General features: G+C 40.8%; 1 protein-coding gene across 1 annotated transcript; it reads left to right on the top strand.

The window, feature by feature from the left end:
- Positions 1 to 9,669: 9,669 nt before the first annotated feature.
- Positions 9,670 to 12,656, top strand: UMAMIT25 (nodulin MtN21 /EamA-like transporter family protein). The gene is made up of 6 exons (XM_078580239.1): positions 9,670 to 9,851; positions 9,929 to 9,991; positions 10,276 to 10,651; positions 12,011 to 12,169; positions 12,242 to 12,393; positions 12,497 to 12,656. Exons 1-6 carry the CDS (start codon positions 9,670 to 9,672, stop codon positions 12,654 to 12,656), a joined length of 1,092 nt encoding a protein of 363 aa, XP_078436365.1.
- The last annotated feature ends 9,013 nt before the right edge of the window (positions 12,657 to 21,669 follow it).

Raw genomic sequence — 21,669 nt, 5'->3', positions numbered from 1 at the left:
TGTATAACTTGTTCAAAGTCTTAGTTACTACCTTCGAGTATTTAAAGCTGAATTTATTGATAATCTACTGAAAATTAATTACATCAAGATACTATTATCCAATGGTGATATCTTTTTTTAAATGTTGTGGTAAACATATCTAGAAGTTTAATATTATTTTAAATCTCAAGTCCTTGGCATAATGGCTAGTTTTTGCTCTTAACTCTTGAAATCTATTTTGAATTGATGGCAAAATTGTAAATATAAAAAATTAAATTTAAAGTGATTATTATTTTATATTGCTTAATCATAATCAATGAATATGACCTTTGAAATTTTGAAAGATTACCATTATGACCTTTCAGATTTCCAAGTCCTTATATGCAGTTCTGAGCCCTAATTTCAAACTCCTTTCTCCTTGCCTTTTGAAAATCGCAGTCCAAAGCTAGATAGATCTCTCAAGTCCTAGATCAATTTTCAAGAAGTTTTTGAGCATTTCTTGAAGAAATCATTTGTTGCTAACATCAATCCAAGTCCATAGAACTTGGAATCGTGATTTTGGATGTAGGGAATTTCAAGATTCAAAGAAAAGAAGGCTGGAATCCAAACTTCTCACATCCTGGACCCTGTGATAAGTTTATAATTTTTAGCATATTTTTTTATACTTATTTTGAGCTTTTTTTCAACATATGAATTGTTTCTAACATCCATACAAAACCAAAAAATTGAATCGCATCATTTGGTTGAGTTTAAAAAGAGTTACAGGGGTTTGAAGTTGGACACGGATGAATCAAGCGGTAAACAAAGGAGCTTCAAAGATTGATCTCTAGAGATTTCTCTGATTTGTGTGGGATAACAATTGTGAAAAATTGTGTTACAAAACCATTACAGATGGAATCATTGCATTTGGGGCAGGATTGAAAAAGATATTGTAGGTTTAAGCATCAAAGGTCAAACACCAATTGAGAATTTTATCCAAAGAAAAATGTGGAGAAGAAGAGGACTGAAGAAAGAGCGACCACAAACAAGGAGGTATTACTGAAGGGAAGTCATAGTTATATTTATCTCTGAATTAATAAAATTTTGACATAAAAGTTTTTGATGTCGGACGTCGTCGATGGCGTCGTCTGATGGGTAAAATTGCTAAGTGAATGTAACTACATGATGCGAGTTTCCTAGGTGATGAGTACGTGTAGGGCTGACGAGTGGAAATTCACCGAGCTCCGAGGCGACAGCCAGTGACAGTGACGGTGACGGCGACCTTCTGACCCTCGTTGGAGCGACGACGACGACTATGGCGCCAAACAGAACACTTCCGTAGGGGCTCGTTTGTAATGGACAGACTCGGCCCGTACCAAGGAAGACACTCAATTTCGTAGCTTCTCGAGAATTTTCTCTCACCAATACTGACCCGGCAGGGTGGAGTACAGTCAAAAAGTGTACTAGAAGACGTAATTAAACCGATGATCAAGGGGAATGGCATACCTCGTCAATGGCGGCGTTCGTCGTCGATGTCTTCGTCGTTACACGAACCGGTATGAGTTGCGACGGGGAGGGGCCGAAGAGGGATCGACGTAGCTTGACTGGCAATGGAGTGCAGGAGCAATTGGAGCGGTTTGGAGGTGAGGCGTCAAGAGTGAGAGTCGATGGCGGAGGTGTCGACCGACGGCGTGATGTCCCAATGGCCGACAATGACTCATTTGGCGGTGGCTTGGAGGCTGGCAGCCATCAATCGGGAGAGGACTCGAGCAGTTTCACGACACCGAGGTCGGTTGAGGGCTCGCCGGTAGAGCTTGGCACATTGAAGAACCAACACGATCACTACTCGATTGAGGGGAGGCTCTTTGACGGCGGGTCAATAATCCCCAACAGAATATAAAGGACTAGCCACACGAATGAACAATCCGCTGGGAGTCACCAACGCCCACTTTTCGCAGGCATGGTCAACTAGTCGCTGGCAGAAGTCAACAACCCGCAGAAGAAAATGCTGTCCCCTGCGGTGCGAGAGCAATCGATCGGGAACACCAGTTCAAGGGCCCGGGTTGACCGATAGCAAGTGTGTTCCACGACTCGCAGAGTGACTTCTGACCGCGGCGGTGCGGGGTCTCACCCCAGGTTGACTCCCGTACTGCAGAACGATCGGACAGCCGCAGGAGGGGTTCAATGACCTGCGGAGAGAGGCTTATCCGCGGTGGTGCAGAGATCCAATGTCCGGTTGCACCCGTTCGGGGGCGCGGATCAACCGACCATTGGCTGGATCAGTGTTCCACAGAGGGAATTTGTCCACGGCGGTGCAGGTGGCCACGACGACCTGGCACCATATGATGGTGTGGTCGAGTTGTTGCTGGTGATTCACGTGAGCACGACGCGAACCGGCGGTATTCGGCGGATCTGGCACAGTTGCACTGGCGGCGCAAACTCCGTTCGAGAGACCTGGCTGAGGCAACTCTTTCGGAAGCGACGGCGTCTTGACGATTTCAGGGAGGGCCAAGGGAAGGAAGCTTAGACGGCAGTGATTCCTTCCCAGTCCGTCTACCCTGGCTTTCACTTCTTTCTTCTTTCTCGTCTCCTCCTCCTCTTCTTCTTCCTCCTTTCCTTTTCTTCCTCTTCCTCTCCTTCTTCTTGGGGTGAGACCTGGACGAAAATAACTGCAAAAGCAAACTTCAAGATCTAAGACTGAACGTGGTCCCATCATGGCCTTTTATAGGGCCATGATGGGCCCTTACATGGAGTTCAGAAAGGAGAGTCCAATAAGGATCTCCCCCTTCATTTACAACACAAATAAGAAACAATGGACAAGACGACGGGAACTTAAAATGAGACGAATACCTGAAAACAGAAATCAAGACGGCTGAAACAGATAATGAAGACACGAAGATACGAGCACAGACGTGCTCTACTCGGGGTATTTAAACCCGGGCATCTTCATGGACACTTTGGCGTGCCGGTCGGGCTGGATACAGACCGAAGGTGATGCTGATGTTGACGAAGACGGCTTTGACGACGTGTTGGCGATGACGCTTGAGCGCGCTCCATCAGTTTTCTTCTTGAAATACTTAAAATTGATCATTGTCTTGAATACTATTTTGAGTAGCCATCAATACTAAGTGTTGTTGAGGAGAATACATTATTCAGAGATATACTGTTATTGTTAGATCTTTATGATCACTCAGGTTAAGGATTTGGGGGGCATAAGAAGAATTCAGAATTTTATCCAAAGAAAAAAGAAAATTTCTTTTTTCTTGGTATCCTTGTTCAGCCCTATTTCCAAGTGATTTGCTTGGGGGCATTCACACGAACTTGGTTAGGGCGAATCATCACCTCGGGATGGATACCCCCGAACAGCATTATGGATTAGCCTAATCTGTCTAAAAAAAAGAACTGTCTCCCATTTCCCATATGTAGTAGAGATGGAATAGGCAAATAACCATCAACTATAACCCCAAAAGAACCAGATTCCGTACCTCATTTCTTAAGTAGAAAAATCCTAGGCTAATTAAAATACAAATAGAGAACCTAATTCACCCCCCCTCTTAGGTTATTTCTTGGCCACCTAAACTAACATTATGTATATTCATTATCTAAAAAGAGTGGTTATGTCTCTACACTGAGCATTTTCCCTAGTTGTGGAAGGTGGTGAGTGATTGTTACTTGAACTGAGACAAATCATTTGCTCCTAAATGTATGGATATAAAATTTATTTAAGTACTATGAAAATTGAGATGCTTGTTTGGAGATCTTAAGTGAATTGAAATAGATATTGGGGGGAATACCTTGATGCTTCGAATTCCAAAGACACTAGGCTTTACTTCATGAATATTGTGCCAACACTCCAGGTGAGATTTAATTTCTCCCAAGCTCTCAATTCAAAATGTAACTGAACTACTTGTAGATATTCAGGCCATATTCTATCATTTCCAAGGGACAAAATGTTTAGGTAGGCGGTATTTTGTTGCAACAAAATTTCAGCATGAATCGAAGAACAATTTACTAGTTTTATGAACGTTTTAGACTCAACATGATTTTAAATTTATATTGATTAATTTCTCATGCATGAAATCTCGGTTTTTTTACTTCTCATTTTTTATGTAATTCTAATAGCTTGGAAATACTTACAATTTTGGAGTATTTTCCCATATTTAATTTGTAGTTTCAGTTAAATAGAACTCGTAAAAGTTACTCATATCCTTGGGCTGTAATTCCACCTCATATGGCCAATGTTCAGTTCATAATTCAATAAAACAATAAAATAGAAGGATAAAATTATAGAAAATACTATCTCTCATTTTAGCATTTGTATATTACACCTTGTGTACGCTCTTCATCTTCTTCCTTTTCAAATTTCCTTTCACTATCTTAATATCCTTTCCTATGTATAACCATTTCCCTATATTATACATATCCCCATATGTATCTCTTCCCATGTGTCTTACCTATAGTCTCTCTATTACTAATAATGTCCCATACTATTACTATTATCTTAATATATCACCTCCCTTTATTCCAAGTATACCATAATATATACTCCAAAAATCCCATTCCTTGTGGACAGAAGCTTGATCTCTACTATTCACCCTTGAGTGAGATTAAATAAAATATGTTATTGGATTGGAGAAAAATAAATTATGACAACCTATTAACACCCTTAAGTTTACTTATTCACTTATTTATTTATTATTATGATACTTTTAATTAAATGGTTATTGGTGACATTGATGAATCCATTTAAAGACCAAATGAAAGGCCACAAGCATGTAATTTCCTGTTAAATTGAAAGTATGCCCTAATTGTACGGATATAATAAAATTTTTAAATACAATCAGGTGAACTTTATTAAATATGCGCTTGCCATAAAGTTACAGTTCATGTTTATCAATGCCATGTTTATCCGTTCAGTGCCCATTTTCTTGAACTGATGACCTTCAAGATGGATCATTTGAATTGATCATGGAAATATTTGTATGGCATTAAAAATCATCAAATGAATAATTTTAAATTATTAAATAGAATGTGACTAAGATCAATGTAAATAAATCTAAAACAGTTATTTGATACAATTATGAAAATAGTAAACTTTAGTAATTTATTTTATAATTTAATGATTTAAGATAAAATAGCACCTTTGTATTTTTATCGAAAAAAGTTTAACCTATTACATAAGGTATGGATCAAATCATTTTTCATATAAATAAGGGAGATATATCAGGAATTGAATTGTGAAAGATCATGCATGCAATTTATCCTCTATAGACTACCTGTTTAAAAGAATCTAATGTGAAAATAAATAAGATTTATTGTTATTTTAAATACCAATTGAGACCATGGTGATATGTCCTTCAGATATGTTGTCGATAAAGGCTTTATTTTTTATTGGTAGTTTTTTTATATATATTTTATCAATCACATAGCTATTCTGAAATTTAATATGCACCCAATCCATGCTAATAGATTCTCTTATTGTCACTTTAAACACCTGGAAAACACCCAATCTAATGAACAGTATTCAACACATAAGGCCTAAATTTAGATATCGATGGGAGTAGAAGCATGGAAATATAGTGCATGAAGGTGAATTCTGAACCTAAGATATATGGTATGTGTGAAGCCACAACTAGAAATGGTTGTACAATATGGTGCCCAAATTTGCACCAGTCGAAAATTTTTCAGTGCACCATACCCTGTATGGTGTGCTGTCAAATTTTTGGGCCGGAATTTTTGCACTGCATACCACACAATACCATTTATTTGAGGGAATACAATAAGGGGAAAATGTAAAGAAAATATAAAGAAAATAAGGAGAAAAACGTAAGAGAAGAAGAAAATATGAAGAAAAGACAAATAAAAGGGTAAATAGAAGAAGAATAAAAGAAAACTCATATAAGAAAAAAATAAAGAAAAAAAGAAGAGAATAGAGTGGAAATAAAAAGGTAAAATAATAAAAGAAGAAGAGAAGAAGAGAATACATGAGGAAGATGCAGGATAAGAGATAAACAAAATAAAAATAAGAGAAAAAAGAGAATGAAAAGGGGGAAGAGAAGAATCAGAAAAGAGGCATTAAGGCGAAAGAGAATAAGAAGAAAAAAAGAAGGAAAATTGTGAAGAAAATAGAGAGAGATAGGGAACAAAAAGTTGAACATGAAAAGAAGAAGAGAAGTGGGAGAAAAGAGGGAGGAGGAGGAGGAGGAGGAGAAGAAGAAGAAGATAAAATAACAAGAAATAAGGTAAATAAGAACAATAAAATAAGAATATTATATTAATAAATAAGAAGATGCAGAGAAGAAATAAGGAAGAGAAAGAAGAAAATAAACGAAGAAGAAGAAATCAACAAGGAATGAAGAATAAAAAGATAACAAAATAAGAAGAAAAAATAAGAAGCTTTGATGCCAGAATCTCAGGTAGTCAAAAGCGGGGTTTTTATTTTCTATTTATTTAGTAAAAGTTCTCACCAAACCATACAACTGCACCATTGAGAGGCCTGCGTGGAGTGTGGTGAGGTTGATTCATAGGAGTGCATGATGTGTGGGTCGAAATAGTGTGCCAGACTGCACACACCACACAAATATTCTCCCTTCACATATAAAAGAGTATCTCTAGCCAAAAAATCTAGCATTTATAATAAATATAGATCTGAACAGTTAAAAGTATTAGATGAGATCAAGTCTGATTACAAGATTAAGAATTTGATTTTTTTTCAAGTGTTAATGACCTATTAAATCACGGTTGACTTGTTGTTTTGAAAAGTTCATATGAATGGTTAATCCCTATTTCCCAAAAAATACATAGATTGTTTACACAATTATTAATTGTGAAGGACAATAAAACCTTGATGTAATGATAAAACAACAGGTTAGTACTCCAGGCATAATATTCAACCAAATGTATTCTCACTAAGGAAACACTAATTAAATTCCAAAAGAAATGGGAATATGAATTTAATATCCATCAACACCTTCCCCATCAGGAAAATAATAAAACATAAAAGAGATGCTAAGCACCAGCCGAGCATGGACTGGAATAGATCAGCTATTATCAATCAGGATGTCGAGTCTGCATCTCCTGAAACCGGAAAGGTCGATGCCCTGAGGTTATCCAGCAGATAAAGAGAAGCTGAGAGGGCAAACGAGCAGGTTACAAAGTGAAGATGAAGATGAAATCAATGAATCTTCATGTTACGATGCAAAAGAATCTGAAGATGAAGAAGGCGTGCATCGACTCAAATGCTCAAATTTGGTCATAGGGAAGACATGGAGCCCATTAGTGGAGTTGAGAACGCAATCCTGTCTTGCCCATTTTACGTTATCCTATAGGTGTGTGCATAAATATATTTTCATAGAGGATACTTCAATGCACGATGAAGAAACCTTTTGGTTAACTATTCCTTTATGACAAGGAAGACATGTGAATTGTTAACAATACTTATGTGGCTATATTTTTTAATAAAAAAATTTAAGTAAAAAAAAAACTTCAGACAAGACTTTAAATTATTTCGAGCATTTTAAAAACATTGCTCGTCATAGCTTTCTCCTACTTTAATTCACTAAATTACTTAGTAACAATCACCTATATTCAAAAAACTTGGGACGTAGAATTTTTTATTAGAATTTTTACTTAGTAACATCATCTATATTTAAAACTTGGGACATAGTTATACATTAGGAAATCTATTGAACAATGGATTGAGAATCTTAATATATTTGAAATGATAATATCGAAATATTGTATTATGACCTGCTGATCCGACCCCCTAGTAGTGCTATCTGTAACCTTTGAAATCGTCTTCCTACTACACGCATAGATTTTAAATATGAGTTGTGATACATGTATTTTAAGAGAATCACAGACTGGAAAATATCATTAAGGGGCTTTTGAAAAATAGCTTCATCAACTCATAATTTTTTTATTAATGATATAATCGAAGTAACAGTAAGTTAGATAACGGATCATTGAACTACAAACAGGGAAGTCTAAACATAAACTTCGAGTAAAATAATGATAAGATCTACACTCACAACGTAGTAAGAAACAAACATGGGTAGACAAAGAGAAAGAAAAACAGGTTGATAGTAGAACTAGAGGGCTGGAAAGAAACCTCTGCCTGCTTTCCACTTGCAAGATACTAAAAACTATAAATATTAACATATTGACATAGTTAAATCTATTGACAGACAGGCAGGGACAAAGATAAACAGGTAAATAGAGAGATAAATAGATAGATAATTTAGAAGATTGCATGATGACGCGGTTAACGGTTACGAAGCCTTTAGCCGATAACAAGCTTGCAAAAGATGGAGCCGTTCTTGTGTAGGACAAGTCCTACGTGTTTGCATGTCGTTGAAAGAGGAAGGGACGAAGATGAGAGGCGCTGGGAGAGACGTCGAACCAAGACAAATGGGAAAGAGAGACAGAGAGAGAGAGAGAATACGGTTAAAGGAAAAAACAGAGAAGGTTGAGAGAGAGGACGTACTGCTCAAGGACAGAAGCGTCTAGATGAACACGCATACAATGATCATGTGTGATAGAAAAGGGGATGAATATAGTTGAGATGAATGACGGAGATGGAGGGGTGGAGAGAGAGTATGAGAGATAGAGTGAGAGAGAGAGAAATAGATATGCAGAGATACAGAGAGGAATAGAGAGAGTGAGATAGATGGAGAGAGAGAGAGAGGATAGAGGGAGTAAGAGAGAGGTTAAGAGATTGATAGAATAAGAGAGAGGAGAATAAGAGAGAGGGATAAAGAGATAAAGATAGACAGAGAGAAGGGGAGGGAGAGGGATAGAGAGATTGAGATAGATGGAGAGAGAGAGAGGGATAGAGAGAGTAAGAGAGAGGTTAACAGATTGATAGAAAAAGAGAGAGGAGAATAAGAGAGAGGGATAAAGAGATAGAGATAGACAGAGAGAAGGGGAGGGAGAGGGATAGAGAGACGGAGATATAGGTAGATAGATAGAGAGAGGGGTAGAGAGAGATAAAGAGATGAGAGATAAATAGAGAGAGACGGGAAGAGAGAATGAGAGATAGATAGATAGAAAGGGGAGGGGAGTACAGAGAGAAATAAAGTGATGAGAGATGGATAGAGAGAGAAGAGGACAGAGAGAGAGAAGGAGAGAGAGTAAGAGATATGTAGATAGATAGATAGGAGAGACAGGAGTCGAGAGAGAGAGAGCGGAAGAGAGAGAAGGAGAGAGAGAGAGAGAGAGAGAGAGAGAGAGAGAGGGGGGAGAGAGAGATGGAAAGAGAAAGTTTGAAGGCGAGAGAGAGAGAGGAAGAGGGACAGAAAGAGAGAGTGAGAGAAAACGATGGTTGTAAACGTGTATCTTCTTTAGAGAAGGAAGACGCAGAGGTGGCGAGGGAGCAGCGACTGCCTTGCACTTTCGGTTATTGCAAGCTGGTGAGAGTAGCCCTCCACAGAACGTCAAGTGTTTTGTTTCTTCTGCTTCCTCTTCCTCTCTTCCTTTCCCTTCTGCGTGTGTCGCAATCTTCTCTTCCCGGCCATCTCTCTGCCACGCAAAGACCCACCACCTCTCTCTTCAGGGAAGATTATCGAGGAACCAGAAGAGAATTGGCAACACCTGTGCCCCCTTTTCTCTTGTCTCTTTTCTCCTCCTCCTACCCTTTTAATACAGACCAAGAAGAGACGCAAGAACTGAGAGAGAGAGAGAGAGAGAGCGGGGAATACAGAAGAGAGAGAGATGGGCGTTAAGAGAGATTACCTGCCGGCGGTGGCAATGGTAACGGTGCAGGTGGGTTTTGCGGGGCTGAACATAGTATCTAAGCTGGCATTAGACACAGGCATGAACCCCTTCGTGATGGTGGCGTACCGTCAGGTTATTGCCACTGTCTTCCTCGCCCCATTTGCCTTCTTCTACGAACGGTACCATAACCACATCTCTCCTCCTCTCTTTCCTCTCCAAATTCCCTTCCTAACGCCGTTTCCGCCACTTCTTTCAGAAAAACAAGGATGAAGATGACAGCCACGATCCTGTTCCAAATCTTCTTGTGCTCCGTATTCGGGTGAGCTCACTGTCTAAACCAAATCCCAGGAATTGTAAGCTCAATAGCAGCTATAACGTTTCAATCTTGGCGACGTTTATTGAAATCTCCCCAGGGGCAACGTTAATGTCTTAACAGAATCCCAGAATTTACAAGCTTAATATCATTTGTAACGCTTCATCTGAGCGACTTTTATTCAAATCTCCCCAGAAAAACATTGATGCCTTAACAAAATCCCAGAATTTGCAAGCTTAATAGCAGCGATAACGCGTCGACCTTAGCGACTTTTATTGAAATCTCCTCAGAGCAACGTTGAACCAGCTGCTGTACTTTGTGGGTCTCAAGCTCTCCACTCCAACAATCGCATGCGCGCTCAGCAACACTCTTCCCGCTATCACTTTCGTAATGGCGATCCCGTTCAGAATGGAGACAGTGGAGCTTGGAAGCTTGGCAGGATCTGCAAAGGTGGTGGGAACGGTGCTCTGCGTTGGAGGGTCTATGCTGATGACTTTCTACAAGGGGATGCTTCTCCGTCTGCCTCAGTCCAGCATCCATTGGCACTACGCTGAAGAACTCACCGGCGGAGTAACCTCTGCGTCTTCCAACGGTGATAAGATGGTACTCGGTTCAATGTTAGTTGTCGCCAGCTGCGTCTCCTGGGCTGTGTGGTTCATCGTCCAGGTCAGTTTTCTAAAGGGCATTGCTTGAATTTGAACTACATGTCTTCTTAAAACTATGCCAAAAGCTAATAGCGAGGGGATTAATCTTCTTTAGAATGTGTTAAAAGCTCTAGCTCAGCAAGGTCTCTGTATCTCTTCTTAAAACTTTGCAAATAGCTATAGATGAAAGCGAGGGTGTTACTCCTCTTCTTGACTTTTAGGCAGGATGTTGACCCCGACGACACTCCGTAGAATTTGAGAGCTTACCTCTATGTTAAAAGCTACTTCTCTTCTTACAACTATTACAAAAGTTGTAGCTTATTGCAACGTCACTACTTCTCTTCTTAAAATGTGCTAAACAAGGTCATTGTTCTTCTTAAAACTTTGCTAAAAGCTACAGCTGAAAGCATGGCCACTGCACACAGGGCTAGTTTTTTGAGAGATTACCTCTATGGTAAAACCTATTGCAAGGGCGCTACGTGTCTTCTTAAAATGTATTTAGAATTTGAGAGATTATGAATGTGCTAAAAGCTTAGAGAGGGTGCTACCTCTACTCTTAACATGTTTCTTGGAATTAAAATTTGCAACTTTGGCTCCGATACCATGTTAGAATTTGAGAGCTATCACTGTGTTAAAAGCTATAGATTTATCTCCATATGTTTACTACATCTCTTATTTACATGTTTATATATTTATTCTCTCTCTCTCTACCGCTATCTCTATCTCTATATCTATCTCTATATCTGTCTCTATCGCTATCTCTATCTCTATCTCTATCTCTATCTCAATCCCTATCTCTATCTCTATCTCTGTCTGTTTTTTTATCTCTCTCTCTCTCTATTGATATTTCTATCACTATATATTTCTCAATCTATTGCTACATCTATCTCTCTCTTTCTCTCTTTATCAATATTTCTACCATCATCTCTTTCTCTATTAACGCTATATCTCTCTCTATCTCAATCTCTTTCTCCACCCTCATCTCCATCTCTTTCTCTCTCTATTGATACTTCTATCTCTATGTCTTTCTCTATCTATTGCTATATCTATCTCTATCTCTTTCTCTCTCTATAAATATTTCTACCTCCATCTCTTTCTCTTTTATAAATCTATCTCTATCACAATCTCTTTCTCTACCCTCATCTCCATCTCTTTCTCCATAAACGCTGTATCTATCTCTATCTCTGTCTCTATCTTCTATATCTTCGTCTCCATCTCGATCTTCATCTCTCTTTCTATCTCGATCTCTATTTCTACCTCTATCTCTACCTCTTTCATGTTGGAATTTGCGATAGCTTACAGCTAGAGCGGTGCTTCTCTGCTTAAAATTTACTCAAACACTTCCTTTTGCGATAGTGAAGATGTGATTTTCTTTAGCCAGGCGAAGATGAGTGAGAGCTTCGCGTCGCCGTATACCAGCACAGCGTTGATGAGCTTGATGGCGAGCGTGGAGTGCATGGCGGTTGGCGCCGCCGTGGAGAGGAAGGCCGCCGGTTGGGCAGTTGGATGGGATATCCGTCTCGCAGCAGCCTTCTACACGGTAAGTCCTTCAATTTCCATTCAAAGTCTTCAATCTTAAACACTTAAAACAACAAACGGGAAGAATTTGCAGGGGGTGGTTGGCTCAGGAATAGCGTTTGGACTGATGTCTTGGTGTATTCAGCGAAGAGGGCCGTTGTACGTTTCCATGTTTAGTCCATTGCTGCTTGTTATCGTCGCTGTTCTTGGCTGGGCTATTCTAGACGAGAAGATATACGTCGGCAGGTGAGAAAAAAACAATGCAAAGAAGAAATATCACAAAACTTGCGTGTGAGACTCCGTTCAGTTCCGTTGCATGGTATTTTCTGATGGCTAAGAGTATGTGCAGCGTGGTGGGTTCGGCGTTGATCGTTGGTGGGCTTTACATGGTATTATGGGGAAAGGGGAGGGAGCTTCTGCGTAGCAGATCAGATGTTGAGAAATCCATGGATGAGGAGAGAGAGATGGATTTTCCCTCACGTTCTCCGCGTATGACAAGTTTAGTTTGATTCTTCTCCTGATAAAATAGCTGCAGCTATGCATTTTCTTTTGGTTGGTTTCGTTAATATTCGTGGCTGGTATGCAATGATCAAAATTTGGAGGGTGAAAAGATGATTTTTCATGGAGGTTCAAACTTTAAGGCTGTTGGATTTGAACAAAGAGAACTCCGTATTACAGAATTGTAAAGATTTATCAATCGGCATAAGGGAAAGACATGGTATGAGCAATAATAAGTCTTAAAAGTGAAGTTTCAAAACATCATGTCAAGAAGAGCATGGGATAGATAGAGAGAGGAAGAGAGTAGAGAGCAAGTAGATGCAATTATATGAAAAATCATCGCCTCATCGTCTAAAATTTTCTCATCAGTCGGAGGGAGCGCCTACCAAGAAAGGAGAAGGGAGGAAGGGAGTCGTGTGTGTACCGCATGGTTGGTGAGGGCATCTGTTGTATGGTTGCCTTCTCACAACTGATGACGAACACTAGTTATGCGAGGGCGACACCGCATGATGTCCTACCATACATGGTGTAGTCGCCATTGGGAGCATGTACCTGCATGAAGCAAGTCGACTAACACCTGTGAGTCCGATTCTACGATGATATTATGAAGGTTTTGTTCCTCGTAGAGGTGTAAACCATCACATACGCCATAGCTTCGGCTACTGTGTTAGTTTGTACGCCATTGAAAGAGGATAAAGCAAATAGAATACTCCTTGTATGATCCTGAGGATACTACCTCCCCCTGCTGGCCCCGGGTTCCCTTTGGACACACTATCCGCATTCAGTTTGAGGCTGCCAATTGGCGGTGGGTGCCAATGGATGACCTGTAGCTGAATGCGGATAGGGGCAAGGGTGACCAAAATGCCCAGGCACGAAGGAGATCGCATCCTAGTGTTGAGCTGCATTTGTGAGTGGGGATGAGATGGTGAATGCGTCGTATCCATAGCTTGACACAATGCATGATATCCACGGCGCGCATGGGAGTCCCTGCAAAATGAGAAGAATTTCGCCCCTTCTATATCTCCTATAGTAAATAAGCTATGGTGATGTGTAGGATGGGGCTCCATTTGGACCATATTGGCAAGAGAAATATCATTCCAAAACACTCCAATGGGGTCAGTGGAATATGAAGGAGTGGGTGCCAAAGGTGCGCGATTTGGCGCCAACATTATATGGTTGTCTCACTACGGAAAATAAATGTTCCATAGGCTTAATATGTGGAAATGCAAGACAGCAATTGCAACGTGAGATGAGAGAGTGGCCTAGACGGATCACCCAATCATCAATCGGGAGGCCACGGTGTAGGAGTCTCCAGAGGAAAAAGGAGACGTGGGTAAGGATCGTCGGGTGCCAAATGCGGTGACCTTAGTGCTGGATGGGGGATTTCTCACGGAAATACTCCCAAGAAGAACTGCATGAGTATGCGCCATTGAGTGTGAGCGTCCAAATAGCACGTTCGGGAGTAGACCCAATTGAAGTGTTCTGGACCTAGGGTAACATGGTGGAGGGGAGGCCATGTTGCTCCCATAGGTGTGGCGTGTTGCCCATAAGCGACTGGGCCACTGTGAGTCGCACTCGATGTGGTAGAAAGCGGGGATGGCGAGCGAAAGGCTCATTAGCGTGCCAAGTATCAAACCAGGCACTAGTCGTACCTTGGCCTATACGCCAACATGTGACCTGGGCGATCTTAAGCCACTGTCGCTGCCACGTTTGCCATCTCCGATGACCCCAGATATCCATCTCTCGACGGGCCCACTCACCGTACTAGGCGGAAATAAAACTTCCCAATAGGGAGTGTGTGGTGCACATGTGCCATACGAGTTTCTTTTGAAGCATGTCCTGGATGTCTGAGAGGCGTCTGATCCCTAAACCCCCCTCGGTCGTCGGCCGACATGCTTTCTCCCAAGAGACCCAATGATGGCAACGCTCGCCCTCAAGGTGACTGGACCATAAGAATCGTGCACATAGTCATTCCACTAAGCGAAGGATTGTGAGAGATAGCGAGTGGACCACAAGGGTATGCAGCGGGATACTCATGAGGACGTGTCGAATAAGTTGGATGCGTCCTTCAGGAGAGAGAAAATGGAGTTTCCATCCCTCAAGTTTCTTTCTCAATTTGGCCAGAAGGGCATCAAAGTAATGATGGCTAGCGCGTCCGAGAAAGATAGGACATCCAAGATAGTCGAAAGGGAGGAATCCTCATAAGTAATGGGTAGAATGTTGGATTATCTGAGAGCGCTTTGTAGTGGTGAAAGGACGAACTATAAAGCTACTCTTTGAGGCTTGCTCGTACGCAATGAGGACGCTCATAAATTCCTTAATGGATTTTTTGGATCCATTAAGGAAAAGGATGGCATCATCTGCAAAGAGTGAGTACGAGAGGATCGGGCATCCCTTTTTTGAAAAATATGGTTGGATTAGGCCCCGATCGATTGCACGTGTGAGTGATCGACTGAAGACCTCCTCCATCTATATAAAAAGGGTGTGTGAGATAGGATCCCCTTGCCATAGACCTCTCGTGGCCGTGAAGAAGCCGATGGAATTTCCATCCATCAAGAGAGAGAAATGATTCTCTCGAATGCAGTCATCGACTAGATCGATGAACGCATCGGTGAACCCAAAGTGACGTAACACTTGGGTAAGAAAATTCCACTCGACTCAATCGAAGGCCTTCTCCATATCTAGTTTGATGATGACATTTGAGCCCCAAATATGAGTGTCTAGTGACTGGGCTAGCTCGTGAACTAGCATGATATTGTCATGGATCTGTCGACCCCTGACAGAACCACAATGTTCATTAGAGATAAGTCTATCAAGAAAGAGCCCTACTCAATTTGTAATGATCTTGGATGCAACTTTGTAGCATACATTACAAAAACTAATGGGGCAAAAGTCTCAAAAGGAAATTGGAGTGTCCACTTTTGGAATGAGCGCCAGAAAAGTGGATTTCCAACTTCGTGGAAAGGCTTTACGTGTGAACACCTCCTTGATAGCACGCATCAAGTCTGTGCCTATGATATCCCAACATGCAGTGTAGAATTCTGCAGAAATCCATCCTTTGAGGAAATAGCTTAGTTCCCCCATAAGACTCATGTCAAATTCACTTTGCATGAGCTGTGAAAATGCTTCGCATAAGTTTGGATTCGTAGATCCAAATATAATATCATTAATGTAGATTTGGACTATATCAAGTGTTTTCCCTCTCTTTTAATAAAGAGAGTATTATCTACACTACCTCTCTTCGTATGTACTCAAATTCTCATACTAGGCTTTAGGTGCTTGCTTGAGACCATATAGGGCTTTATGTAGCTTTAGGACCCAGTCAGGTTTCTCTAGACCGTCAAAACCTGGTGGTTGCTTCACATATACTTCTTCCTTAATCTCTCCATTAAGAAATGCATTCTTTACGTCTATTTGGAATAGTTTAAAATTATTGGCTCATGCAAAGGCCAATAATATCCTAATGGCATCAAGTCTTGCCAGTGGAGCATATGTCTCCTCATAATCAACTCCTTTGATTTGGACATATCCTTGAGCAACAAGCCTCACCTTATTTCTACTAATTTCTCCTTCATTCAACTTATTCATAAACACCCACTTAGTGCCTATGACATTCTTATACGTAGGTCTTAGTACTAGCTCCCAGACCTTATTCGTTTCGAATTGGGCTAACTCCTCATGCATAGCATGATGCTCAGATACCGGGTTTAACGTGGGCGTCGTCGATGTCATCGTGCGTCGGTGTGAACCTACGGAGATGTGTCTATGCGATGCAATGTAATCTTAGGTGAGTGTACGTGAAGGCCCTACTCGTGGGGTTTGTCGGTCTCCGTGCTCTGGGGCGGGTGATCGATGGCGGTGACGGTGACCTCCTGACCGTCGTCAGAGAGACGAAGGAGTCTACGGTGCCGAACGAACTGAGTTCGTGGGTGCTCTCACGTAATGGACGGGCTCCGCACGTACCTAGGGAAAACGCTCGTTGGACGCTCTCGTGTCTGTTTATACTCTCACCTACTCTATCCCAAGCGCAGTGGAGTGTGATCGAAAGGTATACAATAATAGATAATTAACGGGCGGGCTAGAGGAGCGAGGGACCTCTTGGTAACATCGTCCCGGAGTCGTACGTGTGTCAATGTAGAGATACCGACGGCCACGGTCACTAGAGCTATGTCAAAGGCGGGCACGGCGTCGTTCGACTGGCAATGTGGCGCGGCTCATGAGTGGTGATGCAGGAGCAGAGTCGAGAAGATAGGGGCACAGAGCGCGGGCGACGGCGGCGGTGGTGCGACGACGATGACGGTGCGAGTGGGGGTGACGTGAGCAGCGACGACACGAGCAGAGACTTGAGGACGGTGTGGGCGGCGTCTCAGCGGCGACGCGGAGCAGCAATGTGGCGGCAGTGCTGGTGGAATTTAGCGGCACTGTAGTGTGAGCGCTGGTCGGCGGCGCTACAGGCAACGGTCAGCGGTGCTACAGTGCAGGCAATAGTCAGCAGCACTACGGGCGATAGTCGGTGGTGTGGAGGGTAGCGGTTGGCGGTGCTGCAGCGGTAGTTTGCAGCACTATGATGCGGGCAACTGTCGGCCTAGATGCGGGTAGCAGTCGATGGCACTACGGGCGGGGCTGTGGCTACCGGTCAGTGGCACTGCGGGCGGTGATCGATGGCACTACGGGCGGCGGTCGGCAGCAGTTGGCGACACTACGGGCAGCGGTCGACGGCAGTTGGCGACACTACGGGTGGCGCTCGGTGGCACTACGGGTGGCGATCGACAGCCTGTAAGTGGCGGTGGCCTACCGGCAGCGGTGGCAAACTCAAGGCGGCGGTGGATCCGCATCGATGGCAGTGAACCAGCAGCGGAGGCAGCAGCCTGGGTTTGGCACGGCAGTGGCGTCGCCGGCAATGATCCGCGACTGGGTGGCATTTCGAGCTAACCGGAGCGGTCAACAATTGGTCTTTTCCTCTTCCCATTCCTTCTGTCTCTCTCCTTTTTTTGTTTTTTTCTTTGTTCCCGATTTGAGAATTTTTCCATAAATTAACTTCACTTCTTAGTCTTAACTTAGGAACTTAGGGCGCCCCTCCATCCCTTAAATAGGGATGGTGATGGGCCCCTAAGAGAGGTCCATAAGAGGGGGGCCCATTAGCATGGGGGCCCCCTCTTGAAATAAAAATAAAACTACATAACAAAAGGGTTCAAAATGAAACGAGAAGGGCCGTGCACAAGGATATGGCCCAAAAATCTTAATTATAAAGATACCTTTGCCTTTGCCTTGGCGTGCCAATTTGGAGGGGCTTGAGTCGAGGGCTGTCACTGACGACAGCGGGGGTTTTGGTGTCGTCCTTGATGGAGCGGGATCTTGTGCTCCATCATAGCATTTACCCAATCCGGATAGTCTAGAACTGAATTACACTTTTGGAATTTAGAGATATAAACTAAAAGTTTTTGTATGGCTTATTTGTTGAAAATTGTCAAGTATCAAGGTGATATTTTTATTCACTTTTTCAAATTCTAGCTCAATTAAATATTCAATATTTCCATTTACTGTATATAGTTTACATTCACAAATCCATACTTCTTGTTTTCTCCAAATTTCTTGAAATTTGTATAAATTATTTTTACAATTGGAATAATAGTTTGATACTATATTCCAAATTTCCAAAATAAGTGAAATTTTTGAAAGTATCTTTTGATAAATATTAATTATTTATTTACACTTTTATATTTGTCTTTTAACTATTCTTGAATTTATTTATTATAAATATCCTCCTTTTATTATAATATTATACTATACTTATGTGTTTGTTGAATGATATACTCTATAAGCCAATTTTTACATTCCACTTCTTGTTCACAATTCTTAAGCTCCTTCATTTGAAAGAAAATCTCGAGGGACTAGTGATGGATATTATGTGGCTGTCAAGCCAATCACACCACCATGTTTATTTAAGTTCATTGAATAAAATATTTTAAGTTCATTATTATTCTAGTGTGATGTTTATATTGATGTCCATGAATACATGCAATGACATAGAGAATTATGATGATATCATAATATAGTGATCATTAGTCTTTAAACATGTATTCTAGATATTATTATTCAATGGATAGTTGAGACGGGCATCGAATTATCCGGATAGAATAGCACTAGCTGATCCTACTTGTACAATATGTATATCTGATTGTGTGGCTAATAATGTGGCGACTGTAAGGACAGATCGTGGGGGATCTTTGGAGAAAGATTTCGCTTAATTGATCCGTACGAATCTCTGAATAGCATTATACCTCAACATCAATAAGGTTGATTCATGTCACGATTGTATAAGTGATCCACTAACCTGAGACACCAAGGACATATCGTGAATGGACGATTGCATTTGACTACGACTTATGAGCCTCTGATCATGGGATTCAAATAAGTCATATCTCGTATGTAGTAATAAGCTCATTGAGATGATTGAGTTGTCCAGACAGGATCATCTGCCCTCACAATAAGAGGATATTAACTCAACGAAGATGATGCCAATAATCCCTGGCTGGGGTAGTGAGGATATTAGAGAAGGTGTTCTCTAATGATCCCCATTACGCATTAGTACTAATAGAATAACGGATTAGGGTTTGATAATAAACCATACCCTAAGTCAGTCGAGAGTCTCACGTGACTGATGGATTATACATATATGGTAACCGAGGATGAAAAATGTTCCACGAGAGAGTTCAAACATTATTCGGTATATTTTAGAGCACAAGGTGTAGCCTGGTGCCCCACAGGTTTGAAACTTAACCTATCGATTGGGTTAAATAGACTCATAGTTAATTAATCAATGTATTGATATAGTTAATCAATAAGGTTGGACAATAATTGTTATTGGGCCACTAAATTTATTTATTAGAATGATATCTAGGCCTAGAGGGTCACACTGATAAGGTCATAAGGGCATTGGTGGATATATCTTACTTTATAGGGTTTTTGAGAAAAACTGAAGTAAAGTTTATATAGGGAATGGGCACTCATTTCAAGCACCCAGGCCAGCCAGATTTGAGAGCCCTCCCTTTCTCCACTCTCTTTTCCACTCAACTAAGGAGAGTGTTTTCATTGTGAAAAGATCTTCAAGATTTTCAAGAAGAGTTGAAGAAGACGGGGTGGAGATCCAAGCGCCAAGTGATGGTTTGGATACTTCTAGGGGCGAGACGCGTGAAAGGCTTCAGAACGATCTCAAAACAGCAAAGCCAAGGGAGGAACAAGTTCCCAAGAAGGTACATTGGATGTTTGATTTTTAAGATCAATTATGAATCGATTACCACGCGTCCGCATCCATGGAATCGTGTTTTCCATAGACGAACCAAGGCAGCAAACCCAACATCTAGGACAAGCCCGTACCCCTTTAATTGCTCCTTTTAAGCCAAAAAAAATTTCTCTAATTTGGTCGAATACATGGCTCCACAAATCATATAGAATGCTCTGGTCCATTGATCATCGTCACATTCCATTCCTATAAATTTGTCCACACATGGGACATGAATTTTTATTCATCAGTAGTAAAACTTCTTGTTGACGTAGAAGTCAAGCAAGGTGGGTTCAAAACATTCCCAATATTCATAAAGTGATGTTCATATCAAATTCAGGAATATTCAAATAATATAGCTAATGATATTAGACAGATTTGAATTCTTAAATTCATATTTAAAGCAATGATATTATAGGCAAATTTATCATTTTATCAGCTGCATCTTACACCCACGATGGCGTATGTGCACGCTCCACAAGACTCTAGTGCGAATATTATTTGTCTTTGTGCTTTTCACAATTGTCTCATTTACTCTTCTATCCGCATTTGTTCATTTTTCTATTATAAAGATCATATCTAAAATACTATCTCCCTAAGGATCAACCCCTTACTTTATACTTATTCCTAAGTGTTTAAACTGAAAATCAAAAATATTATTGCATAAGTAGATTTCCATCTGATGATATTTTCAAACTCCAAAAATGGACTTATCAATGCACAGTTGCTAATGATCCTCTTTCTGCTGTACACGTCTCTCCCACCTCCAATTTGAGATGCACAATTACGCCTGCCCATATCACTCCCCCACACCAGTTACACTTAGACCCCACATGAACCTTCTATGTGATACAACTGCCAAGTATGTCTATGTAGGCCTCACCTCACTGAGTCAATCCCATGTCCTCCCTCCTTCCTCACTAACATACTATCTCCTCGATATTTTTCTCTCTCCTCGTCATAATGCAGTAGTATCATTTCTCTTCTTATATTTTGTCATTTCTGCCTATTTCTCACATTATTTATCTTCCTCACCTCTCTTAGATTCCATTGAAATCTTGATAACATGCATTTTTATTACTCTAATCTAATCATATTTACATGATTATTTGAATTAAATCACTTATATTTCCATGTTATCAAGCTTAAAATGATTAAATCTATTTTTCAAATTATTTTCCAAAATTTCTGCATTTTTATGCATTTTGGGAGATTTTTTCTAACAATAGATTCTAAAATAATATAATTTTTGAGATGGAATATGATTTTTATGGAATTTTTCAACATTAAATTTGAAAAGATATGATTTTATAAGTCAAAATATATACTTATTTGTATGTTTGGGCTTTTATTAAATTAATATTTTAGAAGATTTTCTAGCTTTTATATCATCTCTTGCTGCCACATGTCGCGGTCCGATTCATCGAACGATGATGAATCATAGCTATCTCTGATGATTGGTGACAACCAATCATTAACTTAGTTAATGATTGGCATCAGCCTTTCATTTAGCCAAGCGATTGTGGCTTCCCGATTTGCAAAGCCATGATTGTATTTATGACTAATGAATTACTTAATTGAATTTTTGGCACTATGGACGAATAAAAAAAAAGGCTTTTTGCAATAAATGCGCTCATGGGTCGAGGCACAAAAAGACAAAAGAACAATTTTTCTCTTTTTTCTTGGAATAACAAATGGTTGGTAACATGACCACACGACGAGGCACCACATGTATGTGGGTT

The sequence above is a fragment of the Wolffia australiana genome, chromosome 8, assembly GCF_029677425.1.
Source record: "Wolffia australiana isolate 7733 chromosome 8, ASM2967742v1".
NCBI classification, from domain to species: Eukaryota; Viridiplantae; Streptophyta; class Magnoliopsida; order Alismatales; family Araceae; genus Wolffia; species Wolffia australiana.
The sequence above is the reverse complement of the archived record's forward strand: the minus strand, read 5'-3'. Positions and strand labels throughout refer to the sequence as shown.

Excerpts from the sequence above, each read along its gene's own strand:
- UMAMIT25 (XM_078580239.1), top strand. The coding sequence starts at position 9,670 with ATGGGCGTTAAGAGAGATTACCTGCCGGCGGTGGCAATGGTAACGGTG. Across the intron at positions 9,852-9,928 it reads TTTGCCTTCTTCTACGAACG|AAAAACAAGGATGAAGATGA; the intron begins GTACCATAACCA and ends CACTTCTTTCAG. Across the intron at positions 12,170-12,241 it reads TCGCAGCAGCCTTCTACACG|GGGGTGGTTGGCTCAGGAAT; the intron begins GTAAGTCCTTCA and ends AAGAATTTGCAG.